Here is a 22,797-nt window from a genome sequence, read left to right on the forward strand (position 1 = left end):
CAGAAGTTCCCATCAGTTAATCAGCCTTGCAGGCTAGGCAAGGGGCAGTTCTTCCTGGAACGTTTGTTAACAAACTATTGTGTGGGTCCAGACCCGTATTTTTCCTCTCACGTTTCTTCAGATGTTTTGAGATTGCCTTTGTGAGTTTCTGAAGTTTCTGTGCTCTCACTTTGTAACAGCCTATTGTTCTCTGTTGCTTGATCTGTTACATCTTTACTCAGTTTGGGCAAGGCTTTGCAGAATGAGCTTGGGTCATGTCCTTTTTCCTTTCAGTTTTGTCCTGTGAAGAGCATCTGTGGTAGCACTGTTGGCAAAGGTTGAGCTGAGCATCCTGCCACCCGCTTTTTTTTTTTTTTGGCTTGTCAGTGTCTGGCATCCCTGGCTCTCCGCAGCTGCCTTCCCAGGAAGTCTATCACTAGGGGGGTTGTAACAGGGTAAATTCCTGCTAACTGGTAAATGGCTTGTGGTTTTTGCCTGCTATCAGGCTCCCAGGAATCTCTATTTGACAGAACAGGACCCTTTTCAAGATGGCACCCAGGAGTAACAAAATGGATTTCCTCTGCATTGCTGACCCGCCCTCGGGAGGAGTCACACTAGCTCACCCAATGAACCCATAACTGTACAGGAGGCTTGTGAGGGCTGGGGCTTGTCCTGAGGGTCACTTTTCATCAGAGCTGTGTGGAATGTCTTTTGAGTGGGGCCTCCATGTCTCTGGCCCTGTTTGTTTGGCTTCTGTTGAGTAAGATGTCCATATTTTTCTCTGCATTTTTCTTCAGATGTTCTGAGATTACCTTTGTGAATTTCTGAAGTCTTACCCTCTCACTTTGTAACAGCCTATTGTTTGTTGTTGTTGTTGTTGTTCTGTCTGTTCTCTTTAATTGGCCACATGGAGGGAACTGCTGGTCCGTCACCTTACCTGGAACTCCACTGGGAATGGAGTTCTGCCTTGATTTCTTTTCCAGTATATGTAGATGGTATAACTGTTATTAATTTTTCTACCAAGGCAGATGCCATAGATTCTTCAAATGTTTGCTAAGCTACAGCCTTTCAAACACATGTTCCCCTATATGGCTGAGGAATAAATTAAGGGTGATTTTTAAATCACAAGGAGATGTTATTTGTATCCTTGAAGGGGATCTCGAACTTCTAACCTGTTCAAATTATAGACACAGGTCCACCCTGAACACTATAGAAAACAACTGAGTTAATTCCATATAATAAATAAGTTAACATGCTTTTACTTTGGTGATTTTTTTTTTTTTGGCAAGACACATTATACTTTTAAATTCAAAATTACCATACATTTATAACCCAGTAGTATTTCTTTGCGTTAACTGTACCCCAAATTCTAAGAAATTAAATGTTTATTCTTTTAATTGGTTGAATTCTGGTTAATGGTTAAAAAAAAACCTTTATAATAATAAGTACAGAGCCCAGTAAGTATGTTTAACATCTTTTATCATCTTGCTATACAGTAGTTTACCTACAGCTTGAAAGTGTATGCTTTTGCATAAATTCATTTCTATATGCATTTTGTATTCAGATATGAGGGTTTTTTTTGGCATGGGTTTGTTAATCTTACTCTAGGTTTTCTGCACATGGCTAGAGCATCCATCCCACATGCAGCTCACCTGCAGCTGCACAGCTTGTCACATGTCCCCACATATGTACTGGACTTTTTTGTTCATCTAATGCTAGAATTGTACCCGTCCCCTTGTCTTCTAAAAAGGCATAATTGTTGTACTAATGGATTTTAAAAATAAACTGCCCAGGACATTATGTGATTCAAATAAGTATACCAGATGGATCCCAAAGACATTGAGTCATGTTGTTCAGCCTCAAACACCCGTATCGGTCATGGTATCTGCCAGCATTTCCTTCTCCTCCTGTGAATGTCTCTCTGCTGGATCACCTGTTCCTGCCTCATGATAGTGGAAGTGGATCCTCTCTTATCTTCTTACTTTTATAAAATTGAATTAACTCTTATTTCTGCTTGTTGTATGCAGGCTCACTCATCCCAGAAAAGTAAGGTTTTATAGAATTCAGCTTTAAATGTTTGTTTTCATTTTTATCCTTTTATATTCATAAATATTGTATAGTGGGCATAGTTCTTTCATTATCACCTGTCTTCCTCATGTTAGTATCGTTTGTCCCTCTATGATTGAAAACTTTCTCCCTTATACATACTCACAGTTCTTTATTCTCTAAAGTCATTGTCATGTTGGCAGCCACCTAACAATGTCTTTTAATACTTGATTAAAGTTAATAGCAATGAATTAAAATGGCTTTTTAGGAGCCAGAAAGAAAATGTTAAGCCAATTTCAGAAAGACAAGTATTACATTTTTCTTTCATCTGTGGTTCCTAGATTTTAGAGTATACACATGCACACACATGTGCATACACACACTTGCACACACATGCACGCAGATACACACATGTGCACCCATGCACACATGGGCATACACACGTGTACTCGCACACATGCACACACATACAGGCACACACACACACACACACACACACACACACACACACACACACACGGGCATGTACACGGGCATGTACACGCACGTGCACACACACATGCAAACACATCACACATGTGCAAACACACAAGTACACACACCTATACACACTTTTGCACACACACGTGCACATACTGTGCATAGATAGATGCATGGATGGATGATAGATAACATGACTACCTATGGGGACAGAGGAGTCTCACAGGAGAAGGTGGGTTGAGAAAAGGGAGAAGAGAGGCCTATGGGGGAGGGGAGCACATATACCCGATGGCAGTTCTGGCCTTTGGATTAACACGAAGTACAATTGGAAAATTTTCTATGTGATTTACTGTAGCCAATGGTCAAAAAACTATTATAGAACTATTGAGAAATCGTTACAGTTCCTCTCAAAACGTCTTTGAGTAGACACTGTCCACAAACTGCATGCCTTTGACAAGTTCAACTATAATTAAAACACACAAACCTCAAAATGATACAGTGGCTGGAGGCCTGGAGAGATGGAGGTGAGGTAGACAGCATTTTGAAATAAATGGTTTAAAACTTTGGCAAACGTTAATTTTCGGCTTCTGCTTCTCAAAGTACAGTGCACATTTGGAAATTAGCTGCTTAGATACAAAAGGCAAACTGTGCATGTGGGGGCTTGAATCATCTGCTTGGTCATGTATGTTAAGTACATAAGTCATTCTCTGTGAGTATAATTCTGACCATCAAATAACAGGATACTGGAGCTGAGGGAGGACTTGGCAGTGAACAGCGCTGATGTTCTGGCAGCTCAGAACTGTCCGACAATCCAGTTCTGGGGGAATCTGACAGCTTCTTCTGGCCTCTGTTGACACCAGGCATGCAGAAGCTGAATATACACGGGGAGGGGGGTGGGACACAAACATTCTATGCATATAGTAAAAGTAAACATATCTTAACAAGACAACAGTGTTTGCAACCCTGCCCCCAAACTTGTACTGGGTTTGATCTGTTCTGTGAATGTGCTCTGTAAATGGTTCATGCCATCCAAGAGGATCACACTGCCACTGTCAGCAACGCTGTAAATCTTTGGAACAATACTAAAGAAAAGCAAGGAAGAGCTTGTGAGACAACCCAGGTGATTCCTTATTTAGTGGGAAGAGAGGATACGCTGGCCTGGCGATACTTGGGAAGCTTGTCATGTGGGCTAGTTCTTCCACAGAAGGAGGATAAAGATGGCAACCAGGTAACAGATGACAAGTGACAGTTTTGTGGTTGTAGCATCCTGCTCTATGAAAAATGAAGATGAGGGGGGCATTGAGTACACTGTGGATCATTTTCTCCAGAAAGAGCAAGAAAACAAAACAAAACAAAACAAAAACTACAGCTCTTACCACGCCGATTCTGTAAGCACAACCTACGTCTTTACTGGGTATTGTAATTCATTCCTGTTGTCCAACGTGTTTGCTAGAAATATTCACAGAATCATCTCCCATTACAATTAGACACAGGAAACAACAATTTTATTTTTAATTATATTTGGGACAGCAAATTGGGATGCTTGGAGATATTACTTCTTCCTCACCCCACCCCTTCTCCCAGCATCTAGTTCTGAGGCAAAAATCTCAACGCATTTAACTTCAAGTTTTTATTTCTGGCAACATGAAATTCACAGAGACATGGGGGTAAAAACATGAAGCTCGTGGTGCATGGCTCTAACAAACACTTATCAAGTCAGCTTACTTTTCTTCAGCTTCATTTCCCTCCTGAAATACCACCGAAGGGAAAAAGACACGGAACATCTGATCTCGTTCTTCAGTTCCCTTTCTGTTGCCAGCCAACTGTTCTCTTCTTCTAATTAACCCCAACATAGTAAAAGGAGCCAAGATTTTTGTGGGTGGAGGGAAAAAGGTACACATGGTTGGAGAGAGAGAAAAAACAAGGTACGAGAAAAGCCGCATATCCTCGAGTTTCACCAGGGGAGGGAGTCCACGCACAGAGGGAGACTTCTGCATTGTTCAGGTGAAGGGATGGTAACGCGTCTTCTCTCCCCTGGCTTCAAAGAGGAAACAAAGCTTTCCACCGTCGTTATGTGAACCTATGAGAATGCAGGTGTGTGCTCAGTCACGGCCAGACAGGCTTCGAGATGAGATTTAAATTAATAGTGTCTTGGAGGAGTGTTTTCTCAGAGACTGGTGGAACTTGACGATCATGTACGAATGTGTCCAGGGTTCTGGGAGTTTATAACCTCATGGATTATGTTCTCTCTCTCTCTCTCTCTCTCTCTCTCTCTCTCTCTCTCTCTCTCTCTCTCTCTCTCTCTCTCACACACACACACACACACACACACACACACACACACACACAGTGCTTGGCTGACAGGAACAGCATTGTCTGGACATCTCTTTGGTGCATTCGCACATTGAAAAGCTCCTTACCCCAAGTGGAGGGAGCTGAGGACAAGAACCCTGAACCCTGCGTGGGGCTTACAGAGATGCAAAAGGAGGCAGAGATGGAGAGAGTCGGAAGCTGCCCCGCAGAAGATGGGAACTTAATGTAATTATCTCCAAACTACACATTCACCATGGGCCAGAAGGCTGGGAATCAAAGGTTTTCTAACAACCTCAACTCCTGCCTGTGCTCTGCAGTTGTCCTGGCAAGGGCTGGAGCGGGGGTTCAGAACACATCACTCACTCACTAAGCGCCATTTCTTCTCCTACTTGAATACACTGTTGCAAAGTAACAAAAGGGCAGACGGAGCCAAGAGACAGGGAGAAATTAGAGCAGAAAGAGAAAGCTACTTACTGGGAAGGTCATCCACTGAGCAAGGCTTGTCAGTGTCAACCAGGAACATAAGACATTGGGGACAGAAGTGAGCCAGACAGGGCAGGAGTGTCCCCCTTGGGATCAGACACCCTCGAGAAGAGAGAGGGGCCATAATCACTGTTAATTACAAGCACATGAGGGTGTGCCTCTGCTGTATTCTTTTCATAGAGGAAGAAACTAGCTTGATCAGGGTCTCAGAGTCGGTGGACACATGCCAGCCAGTCATACATTATGAGTCGGTTCTCCTGTATGCGACTTTGAGAACCACAGGGAGATCCACATCAGCTGAGTGGGGGCAGGGGCAAGATGGTCTCGAAGGCCCTGAAAGCCACCAGTACCGTATCAGGGTGTTGAGTTTCCATTTCCAATTCGGTGAGATAGTTCCCACCAAGGCACGACTTGCCTGATTCATTTTCAAAAGACCTTCTTGTCGGAGCTAGTGGAAGTTCAAAGACAAGATGGTCACTTAAGTTGGGATAAAGGATTCTGAGGAAATGGGCGTGAGGCTGCCCCAGAAAACTGTCAGTTTCCTGTGGAGAGCAGAGAGCCTCTGGGCTCTTCGTTACCTATGCTATAGTCCTTCCTTACCCCAAGCTTGGGAGCCTCAGACAAGGCTACAAGGAAAGGACTCCAGCTTAGTCAGGACTTAAGCTTGGAGCTCTGGCCTCAAGAAGGTGACTCCAAAGAACACTCTGTGCCTTCATTTCCACAGGTGCTTTGTTTCCACAGAGCTTTAAGAAGGCTTTGGGGGAGAGCCAACATCACCCCTGGCATGCTCTTCCAGAGGACTGCAAGGGAAGGACTCTTGCCAGATTTACACCATGAAAGCAAGTGACATCTTACCCTGACAAGGACACAGCAAAAGCCCACGTACTCAGAGATGCAAACATTCTTAGTAAAACCCTATCAAGTCAAGTTAAAGAACACATAATAGGTGTTCATATGATCACGTGGTTTTATGTCAGGGCTACAAGGGTGTTTCAACATATACAAATTAATAACAATATCTTGCAGTGGCAGAATGAGGGATTAAAAAAACACACCATTACCTCAATAGATTCAGTAAAAAGCATTTTATAAAATTCAACATCTTTCCACAATTAAAGCCCCAAACAAACTAGGAATAAAAGGGTCCCATCCCCAAAGAATTAAGGCTTCACATGTCAAACAACAGCCGGCATTTGATGGAATGGGGAAAATGCTGAAAGCATTTCTTTTAAAACGGAGAACGTGACCATGGCTGTCCATTCACAATGCTCTTATTAACACTAATCAAAGCTTTATTGGGAGCAACCAGACGGAAAGAAATTGGGAATAGAGTTGATTTCATGTTCTTCCAACCGATAAACACAGTTCATAGTGCACCTAAAAAAAAGCAAACAACAACAATAACATAAGAATTTGGGTCTGCAAGATGGTTTGGGGGGGGGGGAGGGGGTCAAGCTGCTCGCTGCCAAGCCTGATGATCCCCAGACCTGAGTTTGATCCCCAGACCAACACACCGGAAGGAGAGGGATGACTCCCACCCGCTGCACTATAATCCACATGCGTTGTAGACATGTGTGGCAGGCATACCCCGACCCCAGATAAATAAGTATGATTTAACATAAAAATTTAAAATCGTGAGAAACCTTAGCCATTTCATTACTCCTAAAGGTGTCTACTTTGTACAAACCTTGCAGAACTAGTCATCGAATTAATGTACCACGATTATTAAGCAGAGACCGGAAATCACAGTTGGTGGAAGTCTGTGATCTCACATCAACCATGCTCCAGACTTCATTATGGTTTTGCAAATTCATCTCCAGGAATTAATTCACATCTGTCTGCTTTTTAAGGTTGCTTCAAATGCCAGCCTCGGATGGCACAAGGCAGGATTGGTAGGGCTGAAGGCAAGCGGCCCATTGTCTAGGGCACAGGATGCCAAGTGTGCTAATTACCTTTCTATTTTTGTGAAGAGACACCATGGCCCAGACAACTTAAAAAGAAAGCATTTAATTTGCAGGCTCACGGTTCCAGAGGGCTAGAGTCCATGATTATCCTGACAGGAAGGATGGCTGTGGATGGCAGCAGGCATGGAGCAGTAGCTGAGAACTTGTGTTCTGATTTACAAGCATGCGATAGAGAAAGAGAACTAGGAATGGTGTGGGCCTTTGAAACCTCAAAGCCCATCTACCCCAAGTGATACACCTCCTCCAACAAGTCCACACCTCCGAATTCTTTCAAGTACTATGTATCCAAGTACTTCCAAGTACTATGTATCCAAGTACTTCCAAGTACTGTGTATCCAAGTACTTCCAAGTACTGTGTATCCAAGTACTTCCAAGTACTGTGTATCTAACTTTCTAATATATAAGCCCAAGGAGGGGGGGGAGTATTTCATTCAAACCAGCACGCCATGTTTGTGTTATGAATTTCCATAGCTGGAATACAGCTTCTCCTGAATATTTTCATGCATGAGTTTTCACTATCTAAATTCATCTAAGCGTGACTGAATCCATATCCTGTTTCATTAGCATATAAGGAGAACACATGAGATATTTTGACATTATAAAAGGATTGTCTCCAAGTGTTCGGAACCTACTTGTTCAAAGAAATGGCATACATCTTCCTCTACTTACCCTTCTGGCTACTTTTCCTTCGGAGACCATGAGTGACCTGTGAGAGCTGATTGGTTAAACTGATCTAGAACCATACTTTGCGATGGCTAGTCATTTCCGGGTCTTTGACTCTTCCCGTAGCAGAAGATGTTGTCTGTATGAGAGGGTGCTTTTAAAGAGTTCGTTTAAAATCTTTCATACTATTTATACTTACACTGATTTCTCCCACTGTCCCGGTGGGTGAGAAGAGCCAGTAACTGGTTAATATTGCCTAGGAGATCAAAATATTTTGTTAAGTATTTAGATCTTCAGCATTGTGCTCAAGTAATTAAAATCTTTGAGCAGGAAGTCTCTGGTTTGCTTCCGAACTCCAAGCAGGACCTGTAAGTCCATTTTTTAAGTAAATGGGCTAGCAAGCACGGTCCTTGGAGCAGTTTAAGTGGGTTTGGTAAATCAGAAACAGGGGTCAGGACTCTCAGCTCAGCCCTGGGCTTGGGGTTGGGGTGGAGTGGGGTCTTCGTGGCTTCGGCAACTCCAGCTGCAGCCGGCAGGGGGCGGCAGAGGCTGCGTGAGCGGAGGTGGGGCGGCGCTGTCTGGCTGCACAGTCCACCCAGGTTTCTATTCCAGTTATGTCCGGTTGCCCCGGAGCGAGGCCACTCCGTGTCTGGCTTTTTTGCCCACCCGAACCTCGCTCCACCGTCCATCCTCCGGGCCGGGTACCATGCTCTTCAGTGTGTGCTTAAGGCTCTGCAGGGACGGTTGCCGGGAGCCATCTGCCTTCAACTGCCCCAATCCTGCAGATTCAGACAAGGGGCAGGAAGTTTTATCTCGCCCAAAGCATTGCAAGCTGAGCTGCTGGACAGATAGAAAGCCACATCCCCGTGGCTCGCCGGGAAAGTAGAAGTTGGAAGGAATGGTGTGAAAGGGAGAAACCCAGATTTCTGCTAAACTCCGTTAGAAGCCTTGTACTCAGGAGTTTTGGGAGCTCTCTGGACTCATAACCCACTTTTGGTTGAGTTTCTCGATCTCCGCATGCTCAGAAAATGCAACATTTAAACACCTCTGGCATAACACTTTCATGAACACTTGCCCTGCTCCAGCTCCTTTCAGTGCAAAATTTGTTCTCTCTCTTAAGTCTTCCCTTCAAACCGCCACCCAAACTCCGTGATTCCTTCTCAGAACATTTCCTCCCTTTATAACAGTTGCTTTTTGTGTCCTTTTCTTCTAAGATTTCATTCGTGTTTGGACAGGGAAGACGGTTCAGTGGATAAAGTACTTGCCCCCTACACTTAAAGACTGGAGTTCCGATACTCAGGACCTACCTAAAAGCCACATATGTGACAGGAGCACCTCCTGGGAGATGGGACCAGAGACGAGAGGATTCCCAGAAGGGGAGTGGGATGGTTTGTCAGGGGGAATGTAGGGGTGGACAAGATACTTCCTCAGTATAGAAGGGAAGGACAGACCCCTCTCTGACCTCCACCCTCACCAGAGTCCACTCAAGTGAGTGCTTGCACAATGCTCTGCCATCAGACACCCAACACATTTAGAAATAACAAAAATAAAGAACTTATTGTTTTTTTTTTAGAGAAATTTTAGGTGCACAACAAAATCAGAAGCACACAGATATCTTATGTGCCCTCTGCCCTTGCACATGTACAAACTCCCATAGTTACAACACTCCAGACAATGGCTCATGAATCGGTACACATAGAAAGGCATTTCCCTCGTATCATGAGCCGCTTTGGGTTTGGGTAAATGAACTATGAGAAATAATACATTCCTATTATTTCTATAGGAGCAGTTTCACTTTCTGAAACATCGTCTGTGCTCCAAGTTTATAATGAACATAGATATAAAATTGACCTAGAAAAGATTATGTGGAGTGTGAGTTGGTCAATAGTCTGTGTGGCTCTGACCCGTTGACCCATCTCCCCTACCTGGGGCATCAAGTCTCTATAGGATTAGGTGTACCCTCTCCCACTGAGGTTGGAAAAGGCAGCCTTCTGCTACATATGTGCTGGGGGCCTCAGACCAGCCTATGCATGCTCTTTGGTTGATGGCTTAGTCTCTGGGAGCTCTCAGGGGTCTGTGTTAGTGAGTCTGTTGTTCTTCCTGTGGGGTTGCCATCCCTTCAGTTCCTTCAGTCCTTCCCCTAACTCTTCCATAGGGGTCATTGACCTCATTCCAATGGTTGGCTGTAAGGATCTGCAGCTGTCTCAATCAGCTGCTGGTAGAGCCTCTCTGAGGACAGCCATAGCAGACTCCTGTCTGTGAGCACAGCATAGCATCAGTAATAGTGTCAGGGTTTGGTGCCTGTCCATGGGACAGATCCCAAGTTGAGCCTGTCACTGGTTGGTTTTTCCTTCAGACTCTGTTCCATTTTGTCCCTGCATTTCTTTTAGTATGATTTTCAAGACATTTGTAAATGCTGTTCTCACTCTGTGTTGATCACTGTTGCTTTATAACTGATATTGGTAGCTGCTAACTCAGGCCTTTGCATTTAATGTGTTTTTTTTTTTTTTCTTTCTTTCTCAAGTTACCCCGGTCTTTTGTGCCTGAAATAATCAAATCAGAATCCTAGATTAAATTGCTATTTCCTTTTCAGGTTTTATTGGCACTGCTCTGTTTGGCTTCTCTAAGGCATTGCAACCTAGTAATAGTGTAGAAATTCAATTATGTGCTAAAATAATTTAACAGCTCTAAAGCTAAAAGCCTTCTGTGGCTCTGTTAGCGAGCCCCATGCCTGACTGGCCTCCTGGGGCCAGAAGAGACTCAATTTGTTTTCCTCTTGACAGGTCCAGATTCCATTTGTCTTTCTAGGGCTCTCCAGATGCACAGATTTCCAGTGTGATGACTCAGGTCTCCTCTGGTTCCTCCAGCTATGCTGCATGGCATAGATTTGACAATCAATGCTCTTTTGTCACCAAACCACTCAAAGTCCCCTCGAGCCTTTCCACAGCCTGAGCACTTTGGGATGCCCCCCCCCCCCCTTAAGTGTGACTCTTGTATCTCCCTCCCTGTCACAGACACCCAGCCATTCAGCATTCCTCACATCTTGGTGAGCCTTGCTTTTACACACATCTGGAACGTTGCACTCTGACCTCCTTCCCTGACCTGTTCTTTTGTTCCAGTTCTCCTTGCCTTACTTCCCTGTCCACACATAGGTTGCTTGTCTAGGAATCTTGCTCATCCCAGACTAGATCAGTCACCTATGTGGTTGTTCCTCTCTCACAGTGTATATGTCTCAGCTCAAAGCTATAGCTCAAGACAAGCTCAAAGCCTGTTCAATTATTCAATTAAAACCCAGTTCTCCCATTAGATTCTATGAGCAAACAGGACAGGGCTCATGACTGTTCTGTTCAATATTGTGACCTCTAATTCCCAAGCTAGTGTGCATTCTACAGAAAGTACTCGGTAATTATTTTTGTGGAAGAATGCACACACAAACAGATGCTTCAGGCTGCAGGGCTCTGCTCCCCTCCGTGGTGCCACGCACAGAGGTGATCTGTGACTATCATTGTGGTTGTTAGACTGAGCATCTAAATATTCAGGCATAGAGGGGAGAAGGGCTTGTGGGGCCCTGCCACACACAGGGGAAACTAATGGTATTCCAGGCTACAGGGAGGGAGAAACTAATTCATTGTCTTGAGTGTTGTAGCCATTGGTGAGTGGCCCATGTTACTCTGGTGAGCTTCACACCCAGGTCTGTGCTTGAGGCTCTAGTTAAGCCCAGTTGGTAACAAAGTAAAAAATAAAACAAACAAACAAACAAACAAACAAAAAAGACACAGACTAAAGGTGGAGACTTGATGAGAGGAGAGGACCTTGCATGAATTAGAGGAGAATATGTAACAGGGATGAGTTAAATGTGCATATGAAACCATCAAAGATGCATTCATTAAAAAATCTTTGGGATTCTTTTCATTTTTTTTTCTGTAGGAATTTTAATAAAGAACTCCATACAGGTTATGAGAGTAATCAGGTCATGAAGTCATAGCGCATGCCACGGAAGGCAGAGTTTTCCTGATGCCCTATACCTGGTTTGCTGTGGGGTGGGAGCTGTAATAACAAGGTACATCTTAAATATGATCAGAAGTATCCTTTGCTTGCTGGCAATGTTATATCGTTACAACTATTTCTGGAGATTCCAAAATGCTCCTTTGTATTTGGTTATGGAGTGGGTGGGAAGAGAGTAGATTGGCGAGGTCGGCATCAAGCTGGAAAGCCAGGGTATGGTATGTCACCCCTTTTGGTCCCAAAGTAGGGCAGCCAGCACTTCTTCATTAGCAATTGGCACAGATGGGTGAGACCTAACATCTGGTCCTTCATGGAAAATTCCTGTATGCACAGAGCTGAGAAATGACTATCATTACATTATTAAAGGGACCAGAATTAGTTCTTCTCTGTGTGTCACATGCTGGTCACTGATGAACGACAGCGCTGCCCTTATAATGTCAAATGATCAGAAGGGGAGATATGGAATGCCTGGCTGGTTGCCACTGACAACATGATTGATGTATTAGAGAGCCTGTCGTGGGACAGGTGGTAACCTGTCTCCTGTCCTGATAGAAACACTTAACCGCTGGCAGGTTTGGTGACCCACCAGAGAGTGATAAACTGGAGGTTCTGCTGCTGCTGACACAACCACTGTCCCTCTCTCAGTGTGATGCAGGTAAGGTCACCACCTGGACTCTGCCTCTAAACTGAATGGCAAGAGTGGCCCTTACCCATATCCACTGGAACAGGATAAGTTAGGCTTAACTTAACAGAGGTGATGGCATTTAGGGTTCTGGAGCGAAGAACTGATGGAAATTTCTATCTCCCTATAGTTGTCAGAAGCATAATTTTGTCAGCGATATATGAAGAATTAATACTAACGAGAGAAATGTCAAGTCCCAGGGTTGGGTGATTGGGCCCCCAAATAAATAGACAATGAAAGGAACGAGGCAAAAGCTGGGTCAGGAGGGCTCCAAGGACTGATGGCCCAGGCCATCAAGTTTGTTAAATGCACAGCTCTTGTGTGTGTGTGTGTGTGTGTGTGTGTGTGTTCAACAAAAAGTATCAGACAGCAGAATTACAGAGACTTGAAGACATATCAAGTTCCCTGTTAGTGAGGTGCATTCTGGGATGGCAAATAGCACTTCACATCTCAGCCCCTGGAACACTCTGCCACACCCAATGAGAGAAATGTCAAGTGCCAGTTCCTGGACCATAGGACTACAGCCCCTGGTGCAAGTCCATAGCTGGTCTGTCTGATATGATCCTGGCAAGGCAGGGAGCAAAACATGTAATCCAATTATCTGGGTCTCTGGGAAGTCTTCAGTCTACTCTAGCCCCCAACCATTAGCCACGTGACAATTACATTCCTTAGAGACCTTTCCCCAGGGTGGGTTTGATGGACTCTGAAGAAGAAGCTCTGACAGGGATAGCTGGGAGCAGCAGGGCTTCTGTTGGCTTCTGGAAGGTGGCACATTAACAGACAAAGCTGGATGGTCACTGGAAAGTAAGGCATTCTGGGAGCTTGGACAGAGAAGGGACTAACAATTCTCTTTCCACAGGAAAACGCCGAAGACAAATTTACCAATATCTTGTTCTTGACTTTGCATTGGGTGCTCAGACTTTAAAGCTAATTAAATCAATTTGTCATCTTTTGTGGAATAGGAAAATGGTATTGAAAATGCCAGTTAGGCTAGAGGACATTGGCGTCATTGAAAACCAGGCAGCAGGCCACCTAAAATGTATAGATTATTTGCTACACAGAAGCAAGTGAAATGCCTGTAAGTCAATGGCAAGGCTCCAAGCACTTCTGTGGCTGCCTCTGCCTTCTGTTGGGTCATAGTATACATCTTCATACTGTACTCATGGGAAATCTTGAGTCAAGAGTTTCTCCACTGTTATGTTCCTGCAAATGAATACTTGGCTGAGCCATCAGTACTATCCTGGACACAGGACACATGTTCTGCCCACATTGCAAGGTCCAAGTGATTTCTTCCTTTAAGGAGCTGTCTTCTTACTTGTAGACTTGATCTCCCTAGACATGATGAATGAGCCAGAATGAGTGACAGATATTCAGTGACCGTTGACAAGAGACATGGCTAGCTTGACGAATGGCAGGGTGGCTTTCTAAGGATGGCAGTGGCGTGCTGTATCTTAACAGGCTCTCTCCAAAGGGTTTCAGCTGAAGAGATGCCAGAGGGCAGGTGGTTACTCAGCTGGAATACCTGTGAGAAGCCTGTATAGTCGTGCAACGAGACAAGTCATAGATAACCAGTGCCATGGATTGGGGGAAGGAAGAAGAATGGAAGAGGGTGTTAGCTGGTAGAGCAAAGGAGGGGCTGACTGTCTCAACAGAGGAAACCCAGACAAACAATGACTGGAACAATGCGGTTCAGGTAATAAGCCATCTGGGATAACCAAGATCTCATAGTCACAGCCCTGTCCCTACCCTTATAGCTTAGGGGGAAAGGGTAGGATAGACCCAAATGCCTGATGCACAGGTATGAGACTGACTCTTGTACATGGCTTTCTTTGTCTTCGGTTGTCTGCAAAGTGTGGCTGGTCATTTCTCCGTCTTCCTTATGCCTTCCCTGCAAATGACTTTGCAGCTCATGTCCTCTGCAAGGAGATATTCATGATCCAGGATAAAGTGTTAATGAGGACAGTGAAGGGTTAGCTCACAGTGAGCTTTGGTGAAACCGACCTTCTGGTCATTCAAGGGACCTCTAGCCTGAGTCTGGGGCACACTAATTTTGACTTCTTAGTATCCATTTGTGTTCACTGCATTGCTGAGAATGGCTTTGAGGTCCTGACCCTCTTGCCTTTGCTTCCCATGTGAAGGATTACAAGCATATAATACCACACCTTGCTTCTTTTACACATCTTCGAAAGGAAATTTCTTGCTCTCTGTTACTTCTTTTCTCTCTTTCCAGCTCCAGTTGGGGTGGCGCCCAGGCAAGTGAAGGTCATATTGTAAGAACATCTGGATAATAACACAGGGGGAAGAAAAGTCCTCAGACAACTAGGAGACAAAACTACAGACACACATGGGGTCTATCTGTATTGAGATGTGGGAGAACACAAATACCCCTTGTGGTGGTTTGAATAGATATGGCCCTTATAGACTTGCTTGTTTGAATGCTTGATCATAGGGAGTGGCACTATTAGGAAGTGTGGCCTTGTAGGAGGAAATGTGTCACTGGGCATGGGCTTTGAGGTCTCAGAAGCTCATGTCTGGCCAGTGTGTCTCAGTCTCTTGCTGCCTGTGAATCTCCATGATACAACTCTGAGCTACCCCTCCAGCCAGAATCATGTTTACTTGCATGCTACCATGCTTCCAACCATGATGATTGCTGGGAGCCTGCCCAAGCACCAGTTATCCAAGCACTATTGATGGCATCAATGGGGGCAGCAGTGGAGATTTCCAGGGGCAAAACTAAATTTTGCAAGAGCTAAAATGTTGCTTAATTTGTAATATTTATCTTTCTTAACTCTGATACTCTGAGACCAGAAACTGCTGGATTCAGGCAATTAGTATCTGCTGTTTAACAGCAGGGGGTGGGCGGATTAAGTAAAAGATTTACTGCTAGGGCTCTTTTCTAGCCTCACTGGCCAGGCAAGAGGTTCTGACTTGTTAACTCTTTGTGAACTAGAAAGAAAAGAAAAGGAAGAAAGGGAGAATTTGAGAATGTGAGCACACACGCATGCACACGCACACACGCGCGCGCACACACACACACACATTCTGGTCAGGCCCGATCACTTGTTTTGTCAACTCCACAAGTTTTCATGCATACTTACTTACATATATACACATATACCTTCCTGTGTCTGGGAGCAGCAAAAAGAATGACTCAAGTCAAATTGTGGGTCCAAGCTGGTGGCCTAGATTCTGTTGAGATGGTTTTCCAGACTTCGCTCTCTCTCACTGTCCCTGTCCCTGTCCCTGTCCCTCTCCCTCTCCCTCTTACTCTCTCTCTTTCTCCCCTCCCCCCTACACAGCTTTTCCTTGCTATTCTAAAAACACTCCGGTTGAGATAGTTCTCTCTGCTAGTAAAAATTCTAAATGCTATCTGGATAGCTCATGGCTTTTTTGACCCAAGTCAGAAAAGCTGCTATAAAAAAATTATTGGATCTTCTGACCAAGTCCAAAATTCTGTTAGAAAAATCTTCTCAAGGAGCTGTGTTGCTCTGCAGAGATCTCCAGATAGCTCTGTTCTCACTAGAGAAATTTCTAAAGAACTGCATTTTTTTTTTGCTAGCTCATCTCATGTAGGCCAGAAGCTCAGTTTTTTGTTTACATAACAATCCAGTCATTTACTCCAGGTTTTCATTTTGATTATTTTTTGAATCAGCATCCTGCCACCCAGACCCTGGATTCTTGGGAGACAGCAAACATACACTATTTATTTATTTATTTTTTCTTAACATTGTCAAAGATTTCAGAGATCTGTCTGCCTTTGTTAAGCAAAGACAGTAAGTTAGTTGGATGGGACCCTGCCCTGAAATGACCATTTCTAACACACCTGGGCCTAACTTTGCTGTGTCCCAGGCTGACCTTGAACTCAGGAATCTGCCTGCTTTTATATCTGCCTGACAAGCTGGTTTACAGTGTAACTGCCTTTGTTCCTTTAGATTCATGAAGCCCCTTATATTTTGCATAGTTGAGAAATTATATACTTTTGAACTCATGTATTTAGAGTTCTTTCCCACAGCCTTAAGGGCTGTCTTCAAGGTCCAACATTCATCATTTTGCTGAGACATCTTTCACACCTTAGACTCCTGGACTCGTGCTATCTGATTATCATGGTGTCATTAATGTTAACTGGGGAGACATTGCTCTGAGGAATGTAAAATATGTACATTATTATACAAATAAGCCTTATGCTGCTGGGTGTGGTGGCACACGCCTTTAATTCCAGTACTTGGGAGGCAGAGGCAGGCAGATTTCTGAGTTCAAGGCCAGCCTGGTCTACAGAGTGAGTTCCAGGACAGCCAGGGCTACACAGAGAAACCCTGTATCAAAAACAAACAAACAAACAAGCAAACAAACACCAAGCCTTATGCCCACAGCAGCCATCCACACTGGTGGAGGATCACACTGGGGCCCTATCCCAGGGGCAGGAGCTATGCCACTCTGTCTTCATCAGGGCCACACCAGGCTAAGTACCTGCATAAGTATGTATATACATAAATACAGACAGACATATACATATATACCTTTAGTGGATTTGGCAGAGTCCTTCAAGCCATACATATACATTTGGTGTGTTGAATGGGCAGTGCCCCAGAGCCTCGATCTTCTTTCTTTCTTTCTTTCTTTCTTTCTTTCTTTCTTTCTTTCTTTCTTTCTTTCTTTCTTTCTTTCTTTCTTTCTTTCTTTCTTTCTTTCTTTCTTCTTCTTCTTCTTCTTCTTCTTCTTCTTCTTCTTCTTCTTCTTCTTCTTCTTCTTCTTCTTTGCGGTTTTATATCTTCATAAACAAAAGTTCTTTAGAAAGTTGCCACATAGATAAAATGTTACACAAAAGGGGAGTTGCAGAGGGATGCTAATTGTTAAGTTCAAAGCAGTGTTTTACTCTATAATCTCATTATAAGTGCAAAGCAACAGTTTCCCATGGCCTTGCTTTATCATAGTGCACACCAGTGGCCTCATCCTTGGATCTGACCTAGAATGAATTTGATTACAAATTTGTCACAAGCCTATTTCTCTTTTTAGTGTATTTGTGAAAACTAATCGTATTCCTTATTATGCAGCTTTTACTTACTATTCTATGAGGGGTGGGCACATTCTATTCTTGATTCTAATTTTATTACATTTTACTAGCAAACAACTAAAACCATCTCTTAAAAAAAACAGCATTTATTCATGAAAGTTCATCTTCATGTTGAGCTGTAGGAAATCTGCCCAACAGGGTGGGTTGATGCTCAGAAATCATTCGACAATGTAATCACTAGTGATAGGGAAAGGCATATCAGCTACAAGAAGCAATACTAAGATGACGTCTCCTAGGACCTTGCCTCTCAGAGCTCACCTATCCCTAAGCCATGCAAAAACCACTGGGCTAGCTACATCCAAGAAAGTCACCTGCTAGCCTTAGCTTTTCCTAGATGTCTCCTAACAGATGATAATGAACTAAACCTCTGAACCATAAGCCAGCCCCAATTAAATGTTTCCCTTTATAAGAGTTTCTATGTCACTGACTTTCTCCACAGCAACAGAGACCCTAAGATATCCACCAACCCCCCCCCCCCCCCACACACACACACCATGGAGCAGTCTTATGCTTCGTTCAATAGAAATCCTCTATACTAGGTGTGGCCTGCCATTTTACAGATGTGTAAGTGAGCTTCAAAAGTTCAAATGCCTTGTACAAGATTCACGGCTGTATGGCATAGTAGGATTTAAACGAAGCCCCACTGTTTCTTACAGCATGTTTTCAGGGCCTACCATTTGATATTGGTTAGCCAATTGGTGTGCTTGGCCACTGGTGAGACTTTTTCTTCCTCCCTTAGCATTTGTTAGTTGCTGTAGTTCTTTGTGTAGGGTTGAGCCCCCTTTGTCTTAAGTCACCCACCTTAGCATGTATATTGTTGCCTTTGTTGAGCTCATGTTTAGGCAGTGATGTGGGTGAGGTTTTCTCAGCATAGCTTCTGACATTATTAACAGAAACATAATACAACCAACACAATACAGACTGAGTAGGTTATATTTATGTATTTAGGGATATATATATATATATATATATATATATATATATATATACACACATACACATACATATATGTTTGCAACAACAATTAATGAAGGAAGAAGCCAAGAATTTGAAGAGAGAAAGGGATAAATGTACTGCCCCCACCGGCAGGATTTGCATGGTCAAACAGGAAAGGGAAAAATGATGTAATTATATTAAAATCTCAAAAGAAAAAAGAAGCAACAACAACGATAATAAAAGTTTTTTCCTAATAGCAATCCCCTGGAGTCTATTTCTTTGTGGGTCCGAGTTTCCCCCTGATGCTAGGCATGGCCCACTGGGGAGGTGAAATGCAGAGAGCTTGACTGTACTGCCCGGAGGGTTGGGGGTGGGAAAATGCAGTCTGAAACGGGTATTCCCTAACTTCTGGGCATTTATTTGCTGGTAGAAAACTACACAGAGAAGTTGGGAAGGAATAGTCAGGAATCCATGGGTTCACTAGGACAACAGGACTGTTGGAGTCCTCTGGCTGAGGACAGTGTCTAGCTTGGGCCTGGGTTGGGTGCTCCAGCTTAGCTCATTGGCAATGGTAAAGGTGGTTGTCTGGGGGTGTCTGGAGCTGTTAGAGTTCTAAAAGAGCTCTGAGCAGAGTTAGGGACCAGCTTGGGAAATCTTGCTGACCCAGACCTGTGTGAGGTCCTGGAGCACAAGCCATGTCTGATGTGTTAAAATAGAGGTTTGCATCTGAACACAGCACACTGGGCCCAAACAGTTCCATGTGAGAGAGAGAAGGGGGTGGGAGGGAAGGTGGTGGCAGAAAGAGAAGAGGGAAAGAGAGAGAAAGGGAGGGGCATTCCCCTTATTTATATGGAAAATGACGCAGGTAAAGATGGGAGGTGAGCCAAGTGGATTCTGAGAATATGGTGCCTGTTGTCTTGGCAACAGGTCTGGGAGTTTCGTTGTCTTAGGTTTGGGAGGTCCTGATGTCAACAATGTCAACCACCACAGCGGCTCCAGCCACATCTCAGGAGATTTAGACATTGGCTTTGTAGATGAAGGCATGCATGCTCCATGCTCCCCATGGTGGTTCTCAATGAAAGAGACAGTCCTTGGCTCCAAACTGTTTATTGGTTGTTCATAGTGGAAAACGCATGCCTACCATACCAACTTCTCAGGATGGACCCGAGATTAAATACCTTTTGCAGGGAGGAATGTCTGGGAACGGGAGCTTATTGGATAAGCCCTCAGGGCTTCTAGGTACCTCATTAGCATAGAGAACTCTGTTCTGGGCCTACATGACTATAGGACACGCTTCCTTGTGTGAGTAGTGTGGCCCGTGTTCCAGGCCAGGGATCTGGCAGGGAGCCGGGAGGTGCCTACCATCTCAGGTCTTGGGCTATGAGGGCTCCATGAGGGCTCCTCACAGCAGCACTTTCTCCCTTGCTCCTCAACCCCTTCAGGGTCACAGCTCCCGGGACTGATTTCTCTTCTCTTCCCCCTTTTCATGTTTTTGCTTTAGGTGAGAAGTCTGGGAAGGAGCTAGAGGAGGTGAAGCTGCAGAACACCAGCAAGCAGATTGTCCAGAATGCCATCCTGCAAGCCATGCGGCAAGTCTCCCAGGAGAGCCTGCGGAGGGAAGGCAGACCCGGTGACAGCAGGGCCTGGGGCCAGCTGGGAGGGTGCGAGCTGACCAAGAAACATGAAAAGAAGTAACGGGTGCTGCTGGCTCTGGCTCTTGTCCCATGCTTGGTCTCTGCCTTTCCTGTTAGCATAGGACGTGTCGCCAAAATGTTGCCAATAAGCGAAGCAGCGTCATGGATGCCTGTCAGTAGAATGAGTTCACGCTAGCCTTTACGACAAGCTGTGGTTTGCAAAGCTGCGTTAGGGGCTCTTCATGTCTTTGTAATACCTCTGGAAGCAGTTGAGCCAGACATGGCACTCACACCGCGAAAGTCATTTTATAACAAACCTATTTTCCAAGTTCTTTAAAAGAAAAAAAATTCTACATCTTGTTTATTTATACATTCTTTTTATGTATAATTCAACCAGCAGCCTTTATTCCCCTTCAGAGCTACTGAGTGCAGTCCTGTGTTCTTCATAACTATTAAAAGACACACTAGAGAGATGACGGGATAGGGATTTAGCCCTGTTCAAATACAGGCTCACAGGCTGTTACAATGGTATAAGTATAGGTTCAAGGTCAAATTGAACAGGCATGTTCTGAGCCCAGCCCTGCACTACAGCCTATGTTTATAACACTCCAAGAAAAAGAGAGGGAGACGCGTTTATGCTGTGTGAGAACTCAGCCCTTTTAATCTCTGTTCTCTGAATTGTTTGCGGTTGGTGTTTACCTTCAGTGCGGAGATCTGGTGTTCTTAGCTGTGGGTTAAATGAGATGACTGAGTCTGTATGCAGAACTGCTGACGATGCAGTTCTTTGGCAGCCATCTTGGACAGCCATACTCTGTGCATATACTCTGAGTCCCCACGCTGCTCCTCACCCTGCATTGACCTACCCCTATGGGTGGAGAGGGCAGCATCCTTGGCAGGGAGTCTGGACCCTATGATCACTGCTCCATCACCCAGCCCTGCATTTCCACTGGGCCCCCTACTGACAGGGATTCTCCTTCTTCCACAAAAGAAATCAGCATGACCACTACAAAAACCATAAGGTCACGGCTCAGGAAACTGTTTTATTTTTAATTCTCTGAGGCGCGTAAACAGAACGAGAAGAGTGAAGTGGCTGCAGGCTGAAGGGGTTTGGAGAGATGTGTGCGCATGTGTATCAACGTAGCCATCTCCATGCAACCCCATAACTTCTTGCTGCTCCTGTGTGGACAATAGATGTCTCTCTGAAGACATCCTTTAGAGTCTGTTTACCGTGCTTTGCAGAGGCCACTGGGCTGGTGCTCCTTGGGATAGCAGAAGAATTTAGCCTTGGTTAGAAACCTCTGGTCTACAGAGTGTCAGTGTCTACACTGACACGTGTTCTAAATGCCAAGTATTGCTAGCACACAAAATGTGGCTGGTGTTCAGACACCTCCAGAATTCCAATATTCTATGCTATGTGTGACCAGGGATAATACAGATAACATTAGATGGGTAAAACTATTTATTTTTGCTATATTAGACTATATTTGGTGGTGCATAGGTGGAACAAATTAATTTAGAGAGAAAGAATCCATGGGAGGCAGAAGGTTTGCAATCTCAGATATTGTTTATTCATTGATGTTTTAAAAGCAGAGCTCATGGCAATTAAACAATGAACCTAAGATCATATGGTGACACAGTAGTGTAGCCAGGGCGGCAAGTCGGGATAAGGGCACTTGGAGAAATTATCCAGATGTGCCCAAAATGAGAAGCAAACCCAGTGCTTGTAGTTTGCAGGTGACCTGCCACTGTGTCTCTGCTGAGACATCTGTCTATAACCCACCTTGTTTCTCTGTCAAATGTCAGAAACATAAATATGTTATCTTTCTTCTCTGGTGTGTATGTACTACTACGCTACGGGTCTGGGAAATATTATTAAATTCTGTATCTAAATACTATTTATAAATAAACTATATCCAGCTTTGAGATACGTATCCAGTATCCATATAGAACAGTTTTTTGACATGCTCTTGTCTGCCTTATGTTTTTGTGTCTCTCACCTGCCTATGACACCGAAGGCTTTCCATGGAAGTGTGTCTTTAAACACTTTCCTACCATGGCCAGGAGAGGTATGTCGTAATTGTTACTTTACTGTGACTCAGGGTAGCTTTGTCTATGGAAAAGAAGCATACTAAGAAGTGGAAAGCAAAGATAAGGAGATCTGGTTGGCTAAGTGTTCATTGTACTTTTGGTTGAGTGGGAGTCTGGAAAAAGGAATCATGACACTGAGTTCTGAGAGGACAGAGGGGCAGAGCCTTCCAGGGTGAGAACGTTATGAAGGATCTATGGAAGCCCAGTCATAAGAAGAAACATGGCTTAATTCACCCCCAGTATGACGATAGAACTACTGGGTTTCACAGGGACCTGCAGGGCTTCACATCACATAAACTTACAGTGAGTTTCCATCTGGTTGTTGTCACAAGCCAGTACTCAGCTCTCATTTTTCAAAATTGTGAGGAAAACTTATTTAATGTCTTTTATTTCTTTGATTTATGGCAAGGTAAAGCACACAAGAATTTTCCACCCCCCCCCCCTCCATGCTCA

General features: G+C 44.2%; 1 protein-coding gene and 1 long non-coding RNA gene across 3 annotated transcripts in view; one reads left to right on the forward strand and one right to left on the reverse strand.

Moving 5' to 3' along the window:
- Window positions 1-22,203, forward strand: part of Akain1 (A kinase (PRKA) anchor inhibitor 1) — a 51,323-nt gene extending 29,120 nt beyond the window's left edge. The window contains exon 2 of one of the 2 annotated variants that reach the window (XM_006524415.4): window positions 20,124-22,187. In XM_006524415.4, the coding sequence (XP_006524478.1) occupies window positions 20,124-20,317 (194 nt within the window). In that variant the 3' untranslated portion in view covers window positions 20,318-22,187. Of the gene's footprint in view, window positions 1-20,123 lie in introns of both variants that reach the window. The other variant, NM_001145192.1, reaches the window with a different exon arrangement.
- Window positions 6,372-8,884, reverse strand: A730049N16Rik. Its single transcript, XR_876920.3, has 2 exons — window positions 7,935-8,884; window positions 6,372-6,678 (listed from the first exon to the last, which is right to left on the reverse strand). It is a non-coding gene; the product is annotated as an RIKEN cDNA A730049N16 gene (long non-coding RNA).
- Window positions 22,204-22,797: the final 594 nt, after the last annotated feature.

Source organism: Mus musculus, chromosome 17 (genome assembly GCF_000001635.26).
Source record: "Mus musculus strain C57BL/6J chromosome 17, GRCm38.p6 C57BL/6J".
NCBI lineage: Eukaryota > Metazoa > Chordata > Mammalia > Rodentia > Muridae > Mus > Mus musculus.